The following is a 9,097-nucleotide window of genomic DNA, read 5'->3' as shown; positions in this document are numbered from 1 at the left end:
CTAGAACAGAACTAGAACAGAACTAGAACAGAACTAGAACAGAACTAGAACAGAACTAGAACAGAACTAGAACAGAACTAGAACAGAACTAGAACAGAACTAGAACAGAACTAGAACAGAACTAGAACAGAACTAGAACAGAACTAGAACAGAACTAGAACAGAACTAGAACAGAACTAGAACAGAACTAGAACAGAACTAGAACAGAACTAGAACAGAACTAGAACAGAACTAGAACAGAACTAGAACAGAACTAGAACAGAACTAGAACAGAACTAGAACAGAACTAGAACAGAACTAGAACAGAACTAGAACAGAACTAGAACAGAACTAGAACAGAACTAGAACAGAACTAGAACAGAACTAGAACAGAACTAGAACAGAACTAGAACAGAACTAGAACAGAACTAGAACAGAACTAGAACAGAACTAGAACAGAACTAGAACAGAACTAGAACAGAACTAGAACAGAACTAGAACAGAACTAGAACAGAACTAGAACAGAACTAGAACAGAACTAGAACAGAACTAGAACAGAACTAGAACAGAACTAGAACAGAACTAGAACAGAACTAGAACAGAACTAGAACAGAACTAGAACAGAACTAGAACAGAACTAGAACAGAACTAGAACAGAACTAGAACAGAACAGAACTAGAACAGAACTAGAACAGAACTAGAACAGAACTAGAACAGAACTAGAACAGAACTAGAACAGAACTAGAACAGAACTAGAACAGAACTAGAACAGAACTAGAACAGAACTAGAACAGAACTAGAACAGAACTAGAACAGAACTAGAACAGAACTAGAACAGAACTAGAACAGAACTAGAACAGAACTAGAACAGAACTAGAACAGAACTAGAACAGAACTAGAACAGAACTAGAACAGAACTAGAACAGAACTAGAACAGAACTAGAACAGAACTAGAACAGAACTAGAACAGAACTAGAACAGAACTAGAACAGAACTAGAACAGAACTAGAACAGAACTAGAACAGAACTAGAACAGAACTAGAACAGAACTAGAACAGAACTAGAACAGAACTAGAACAGAACTAGAACAGAACTAGAACAGAACTAGAACAGAACTAGAACAGAACTAGAACAGAACTAGAACAGAACTAGAACAGAACTAGAACAGAACTAGAACAGAACTAGAACAGAACTAGAACAGAACTAGAACAGAACTAGAACAGAACTAGAACAGAACTAGAACAGAACTAGAACAGAACTAGAACAGAACTAGAACAGAACTAGAACAGAACTAGAACAGAACTAGAACAGAACTAGAACAGAACTAGAACAGAACTAGAACAGAACTAGAACAGAACTAGAACAGAACTAGAACAGAACTAGAACAGAACTAGAACAGAACTAGAACAGAACTAGAACAGAACTAGAACAGAACTAGAACAGAACTAGAACAGAACTAGAACAGAACTAGAACAGAACTAGAACAGAACTAGAACAGAACTAGAACAGAACTAGAACAGAACTAGAACAGAACTAGAACAGAACTAGAACAGAACTAGAACAGAACTAGAACAGAACTAGAACAGAACTAGAACAGAACTAGAACAGAACTAGAACAGAACTAGAACAGAACTAGAACAGAACTAGAACAGAACTAGAACAGAACTAGAACAGAACTAGAACAGAACTAGAACAGAACTAGAACAGAACTAGAACAGAACTAGAACAGAACTAGAACAGAACTAGAACAGAACTAGAACAGAACTAGAACAGAACTAGAACAGAACTAGAACAGAACTAGAACAGAACTAGAACAGAACTAGAACAGAACTAGAACAGAACTAGAACAGAACTAGAACAGAACTAGAACAGAACTAGAACAGAACTAGAACAGAACTAGAACAGAACTAGAACAGAACTAGAACAGAACTAGAACAGAACTAGAACAGAACTAGAACAGAACTAGAACAGAACTAGAACAGAACTAGAACAGAACTAGAACAGAACTAGAACAGAACTAGAACAGAACTAGAACAGAACTAGAACAGAACTAGAACAGAACTAGAACAGAACTAGAACAGAACTAGAACAGAACTAGAACAGAACTAGAACAGAACTAGAACAGAACTAGAACAGAACTAGAACAGAACTAGAACAGAACTAGAACAGAACTAGAACAGAACTAGAACAGAACTAGAACAGAACTAGAACAGAACTAGAACAGAACTAGAACAGAACTAGAACAGAACTAGAATCTGATCTACACCATTTCCAATTTTCTAATTGAATTTCAGAATATTCCAATTACATTTCAGAAACTTCTAATTCTAATAGCAATACCAATGGAAACTTCTAAAATACAATTAGAAACTTTTTAAGTATAATAGAAAATTCTGAAATACATTTAGAAATTTCTGAAATACAATTGGAAAATTTTAGTATACAAATAGAAATACAATGGAGAATTCTGAAATATAATTAAAATATTTTGAAATTCAATTGAAAATTTCTGAAGTAAAATTAGAAGTTTCTGAAATTCAATTGAAAATGTCTGCAATTCAATTGGAAATTTATGAAATTCAATTGGAAATTTATGAAATACAGTTGGAAATAATGTATAACCTAATCCAAAACATGAACCAGAACCTGATCTAGAACCTGAACAAGAAGCAGAACTGGAACCTGAACTAGAACCTGATCTAAAACCTGAACCTCATCTAGAACCTGAACTAGAACCTAAGCTAAATAAAATAAAATAAAATTTCAAAACCTAAATTCATAGGTAAGAAAGAGGTTTGAAAAGTTTCTTTAAACCAAAAAAGCCTTTAAAATTACTTTTGATATCTTAATACTTTATATTTATTATAATTTTGGCACTTTTTTTCTAAACCAACTTCAGTTTCTTCATTTGTTTATTTTTCTTTAATTTTCTTCTTATTTATTTTTGTATAATTTATTATAAATTTCATACAATTTTACCGTCTTACATTTAACAACATTTAATAAAAACAAAAGCTCTTTATATCTCGTTTATATTTAAGTTTCATACTTTAACTATTGTATAATAATTTTATTTAGTCTTAAACTTAATTTTTGAATATAAGTAGCTTACTTAAGCGATTATGTTATGTAAATTGTTTCTTTAAACTTTTACGTTTCCTTTAAATTCCAAAATTTCAACCATACAAACCTCAGCATTAAAATTAAAGCCAAACACTCATAGTTCCAGACACGATGACACAGCAGTAGAGGCTTAAATGTAGCTGCAGCTGATGCTTGTTTATCCTTTGACCAATCATAACCCTTTGGTGTATCACCCATAAGCTTTTGTTCTGATTTGCCAATTTCATTTAAATTTGATTGATATTTAATGCCCACTGTGAATGTATAATGAAAAATTTGTTAACAGTGAAAACAGAAAATAATAAAAATTTCAATAAATATTGTATAAATGAATAAAAACGAAATGGAAGGAATGAATGATTGCTTGCTATGTTCGATATGCAAAGTATGTAGTAGCAATGAGGAAGTAACCATTTTTTCATTGTTATTAATTTTTGGCTGTTTTTTTTTTCTTTTTTCTTTTTCCGTTTTATTGTAAATTACATGCCTTATAAAAACGAACTTACATTTATCGATAACAATTATGGAGTTTGTTGGCTCAATGCCATTGAAATCCATATCCAATTCATTCCAGAATGTTGTTGTTGTGGTTGCCAATGTAGTGGTTGTGGGAGGCGGTATTGTTGTTGGGGGACTTGACACTGCAAATGGAAGAGATGATGTTAAAAACTTTAATAATTTTGTATAATTTTTTTTAAGCTCCAATAAAAACTAAAGGGAAATGTAATAATATTTAAGAGAATTATATATACATCGAAGCAAAACCAATCTAAATGTTTTTTTATGTTAATTAAGTGACGAATCATAGTCTAGTCATAGTCTAGTCATAGTCTAGTCATAGTCTAGTCATAGTCTAGTCATAGTCTAGTCATAGTCTAGTCATAGTCTAGTCATAGTCTAGTCATAGTCTAGTCATAGTCTAGTCATAGTCTAGTCATAGTCTAGTCATAGTCTAGTCATAGTCTAGTCATAGTCTAGTCATAGTCTAGTCATAGTCTAGTCATAGTCTAGTCATAGTCTAGTCATAGTCTAGTCATAGTCTAGTCATAGTCTAGTCATAGTCTAGTCATAGTCTAGTCATAGTCTAGTCATAGTCTAGTCATAGTCTAGTCATAGTCTAGTCATAGTCTAGTCATAGTCTAGTCATAGTCTAGTCATAGTCTAGTCATAGTCTAGTCATAGTCTAGTCATAGTCTAGTCATAGTCTAGTCATAGTCTAGTCATAGTCTAGTCATAGTCTAGTCATAGTCTAGTCATAGTCTAGTCATAGTCTAGTCATAGTCTAGTCATAGTCTAGTCATAGTCATAGTCTAGTCATAGTCTAGTCATAGTCTAGTCATAGTCTAGTCATAGTCTAGTCATAGTCTAGTCATAGTCTAGTCATAGTCTAGTCATAGTCTAGTCATAGTCTAGTCATAGTCTAGTCATAGTCTAGTCATAGTCTAGTCATAGTCTAGTCATAGTCTAGTCATAGTCTAGTCATAGTCTAGTCATAGTCTAGTCATAGTCTAGTCATAGTCTAGTCATAGTCTAGTCATAGTCTAGTCATAGTCTAGTCATAGTCTAGTCATAGTCTAGTCATAGTCTAGTCATAGTCTAGTCATAGTCTAGTCATAGTCTAGTCATAGTCTAGTCATAGTCTAGTCATAGTCTAGTCATAGTCTAGTCATAGTCTAGTCATAGTCTAGTCATAGTCTAGTCATAGTCTAGTCATAGTCTAGTCATAGTCTAGTCATAGTCTAGTCATAGTCTAGTCATAGTCTAGTCATAGTCTAGTCATAGTCTAGTCATAGTCTAGTCATAGTCTAGTCATAGTCTAGTCATAGTCTAGTCATAGTCTAGTCATAGTCTAGTCATAGTCTAGTCATAGTCTAGTCATAGTCTAGTCATAGTCTAGTCATAGTCTAGTCATAGTCTAGTCATAGTCTAGTCATAGTCTAGTCATAGTCTAGTCATAGTCTAGTCATAGTCTAGTCATAGTCTAGTCATAGTCTAGTCATAGTCTAGTCATAGTCTAGTCATAGTCTAGTCATAGTCTAGTCATAGTCTAGTCATAGTCTAGTCATAGTCTAGTCATAGTCTAGTCATAGTCTAGTCATAGTCTAGTCATAGTCTAGTCATAGTCTAGTCATAGTCTAGTCATAGTCTAGTCATAGTCTAGTCATAGTCTAGTCATAGTCTAGTCATAGTCTAGTCATAGTCTAGTCATAGTCTAGTCATAGTCTAGTCATAGTCTAGTCATAGTCTAGTCATAGTCTAGTCATAGTCTAGTCATAGTCTAGTCATAGTCTAGTCATAGTCTAGTCATAGTCTAGTCATAGTCTAGTCATAGTCTAGTCATAGTCTAGTCATAGTCTAGTCATAGTCTAGTCATAGTCTAGTCATAGTCTAGTCATAGTCTAGTCATAGTCTAGTCATAGTCTAGTCATAGTCTAGTCATAGTCTAGTCATAGTCTAGTCATAGTCTAGTCATAGTCTAGTCATAGTCTAGTCATAGTCTAGTCATAGTCTAGTCATAGTCTAGTCATAGTCTAGTCATAGTCTAGTCATAGTCTAGTCATAGTCTAGTCATAGTCTAGTCATAGTCTAGTCATAGTCTAGTCATAGTCTAGTCATAGTCTAGTCATAGTCTAGTCATAGTCTAGTCATAGTCTAGTCATAGTCTAGTCATAGTCTAGTCATAGTCTAGTCATAGTCTAGTCATAGTCTAGTCATAGTCTAGTCATAGTCTAGTCATAGTCTAGTCATAGTCTAGTCATAGTCTAGTCATAGTCTAGTCATAGTCTAGTCATAGTCTAGTCATAGTCTAGTCATAGTCTAGTCATAGTCTAGTCATAGTCTAGTCATAGTCTAGTCATAGTCTAGTCATAGTCTAGTCATAGTCTAGTCATAGTCTAGTCATAGTCTAGTCATAGTCTAGTCATAGTCTAGTCATAGTCTAGTCATAGTCTAGTCATAGTCTAGTCATAGTCTAGTCATAGTCTAGTCATAGTCTAGTCATAGTCTAGTCATAGTCTAGTCATAGTCTAGTCATAGTCTAGTCATAGTCTAGTCATAGTCTAGTCATAGTCTAGTCATAGTCTAGTCATAGTCTAGTCATAGTCTAGTCATAGTCTAGTCATAGTCTAGTCATAGTCTAGTCATAGTCTAGTCATAGTCTAGTCATAGTCTAGTCATAGTCTAGTCATAGTCTAGTCATAGTCTAGTCATAGTCTAGTCATAGTCTAGTCATAGTCTAGTCATAGTCTAGTCATAGTCTAGTCATAGTCTAGTCATAGTCTAGTCATAGTCTAGTCATAGTCTAGTCATAGTCTAGTCATAGTCTAGTCATAGTCTAGTCATAGTCTAGTCATAGTCTAGTCATAGTCTAGTCATAGTCTAGTCATAGTCTAGTCATAGTCTAGTCATAGTCTAGTCATAGTCTAGTCATAGTCTAGTCATAGTCTAGTCATAGTCTAGTCATAGTCTAGTCATAGTCTAGTCATAGTCTAGTCATAGTCTAGTCATAGTCTAGTCATAGTCTAGTCATAGTCTAGTCATAGTCTAGTCATAGTCTAGTCATAGTCTAGTCATAGTCTAGTCATAGTCTAGTCATAGTCTAGTCATAGTCTAGTCATAGTCTAGTCATAGTCTAGTCATAGTCTAGTCATAGTCTAGTCATAGTCTAGTCATAGTCTAGTCATAGTCTAGTCATAGTCTAGTCATAGTCTAGTCATAGTCTAGTCATAGTCTAGTCATAGTCTAGTCATAGTCTAGTCATAGTCTAGTCATAGTCTAGTCATAGTCTAGTCATAGTCTAGTCATAGTCTAGTCATAGTCTAGTCATAGTCTAGTCATAGTCTAGTCATAGTCTAGTCATAGTCTAGTCATAGTCTAGTCATAGTCTAGTCATAGTCTAGTCATAGTCTAGTCATAGTCTAGTCATAGTCTAGTCATAGTCTAGTCATAGTCTAGTCATAGTCTAGTCATAGTCTAGTCATAGTCTAGTCATAGTCTAGTCATAGTCTAGTCATAGTCTAGTCATAGTCTAGTCATAGTCTAGTCATAGTCTAGTCATAGTCTAGTCATAGTCTAGTCATAGTCTAGTCATAGTCTAGTCATAGTCTAGTCATAGTCTAGTCATAGTCTAGTCATAGTCTAGTCATAGTCTAGTCATAGTCTAGTCATAGTCTAGTCATAGTCTAGTCATAGTCTAGTCATAGTCTAGTCATAGTCTAGTCATAGTCTAGTCATAGTCTAGTCATAGTCTAGTCATAGTCTAGTCATAGTCTAGTCATAGTCTAGTCATAGTCTAGTCATATTTAAATTGTGTTTATACTTTTACGTATAGTAGAAATAATGTAGCAAAACAATTGACCGATTAGAAACTTTATGTTGACAATTTTCGCAGACCTACAACTTTTTATTTTCAAATATCAAAAATTGACAACATTATTTGGCAGATAGAAGAAAATATTTGTGATTTTGTAACATTTGCAAAGTAACATTGCTACATTTATTAATTACAGTTAAAAATTCAAGTTATTTCTACCTTTTTGTATGTCAAAAGTTCATTTCATTATCTGAACATAAAAGCAGCTGAAGCTGCCATTTTTTTATCTATATAGTTTTCATATGAATCACTAAATAATCAGACACTGCAGGAGAATAAAACCTTATTAATGTTTGGCGAAACGATAAAAATATCCATAAATTACTGGCAGAAATACACTCACACACAAAAAAACAATGACAGCGGACAATTATTATAGGAGAAAAAGTTTACAACAAGTGCTTTAATATATGTGCATATGTGTGTAAAAAAAATTAGCCATATTTATAAATATATAAAAGGAGTTGCATACAAAAATGCCATAAATAATTTGCTACGACAAATGAACATTTCATTTGTGTTTTATTATTATTTTATGTTTTTCGTTTGAAAAGCTTCAATTTCAGACAAATTGAGGCTAAATAAAAATGTTTTTGTTTTTTTGGCTAAAAAACAACCTTTATATAACAACCCAATCAATATAGTTGATTGTCGTGTAGTCACTGCTACAAACCTGCAGGAAAAAAATTATAATTTAGTTTTTTCGTAAAGTATTAATTTTCTGTGGAACAAAAACAAAACATATTTTTATTTTCGTTTTAAATTATTTTTTACTTTACTATAAACGAAAACAGACAACACACCGTACAAAAACAAAGGACGACTGTCAATTTTTATACGGAAATTCATATAAGTTTTTATGACTTTTTCATGCTCTTATTTTTCATATGCCAAAAAGTATACTACAGTTTTTTGCGATTTATTCAAACACACACTCCCACATGCAGTAACAACTTTCTCACATATATTGAACAATCATTTTAACAATAAGCTAAAAAAAACAGAATTTATGTTTTTGAATCCTGATATTTACGTGCAAAAGTTAAGTGTCGCCTGTGTTGTGACGTTATGACACCCCCTTTTAGCCCAGCAACACTCATAGACTAGAGAATAAAAAAATATGTTTTATGCTTTTTATTGCACCAATGTATCTGGGTGTGTGTTTAGAAGGAGAGCAAGAGGCGGGAAGGACTGACAGAGATAATTTTGTGAGCAATAGGTGAAAATTATATTATTGTAACGTAAATGCATGACTGTCTGTCCTTAAGTTTGTGCTTGCAAGTCTTCGTTTTGAAATTGTATATTTATATTTATAGAAAATAAATAAATATTGTATATTTATAGAAAATAAATATTAGGTTATTTGATACGTATTCGAAAATGTTGCTTTTTAGCTTCATGTCAATGACATTTTAATTTTTAATGCTTATATTTAAAATATTTTTAAGTTTCAATAAAGAAACATCATTTATTAAAGAGAAATGTAAATTTAATTAACTTAAATCATAACAGATGCAAAACCTAACCAGAAACTATAACGGAGAGCGGTTTCTTGATGTTTGTCGGACATTTAAACATAAAACTATACATGTAGTAATTCCTAGATGTTAAAATACACAACCA

General features: G+C 32.8%; 1 protein-coding gene across 1 annotated transcript in view; it reads right to left on the bottom strand.

Moving 5' to 3' along the window:
- Positions 1-2,878: 2,878 nt before the first annotated feature.
- The window catches only part of DIP-epsilon (Dpr-interacting protein epsilon), a 353,851-nt gene continuing 347,632 nt past the window's right edge, over positions 2,879-9,097 (bottom strand). Inside the window, exons 8-9 of the mRNA XM_065501297.1 lie at positions 3,609-3,743; positions 2,879-3,356 (exon numbers count right to left, since the gene is read on the bottom strand). Of these exons, the coding sequence (XP_065357369.1) occupies positions 3,130-3,356; positions 3,609-3,743 (362 nt within the window). The 3' untranslated portion in view covers positions 2,879-3,129. The remainder of the gene's footprint in view (positions 3,357-3,608; positions 3,744-9,097) is intronic.

This window comes from Calliphora vicina, chromosome 2 (genome assembly GCF_958450345.1).
Source record: "Calliphora vicina chromosome 2, idCalVici1.1, whole genome shotgun sequence".
Lineage (NCBI taxonomy): Eukaryota > Metazoa > Arthropoda > Insecta > Diptera > Calliphoridae > Calliphora > Calliphora vicina.
Note: the sequence above shows the minus strand (reverse complement) of the source record. Positions and strands in the feature narration are given on the sequence as shown.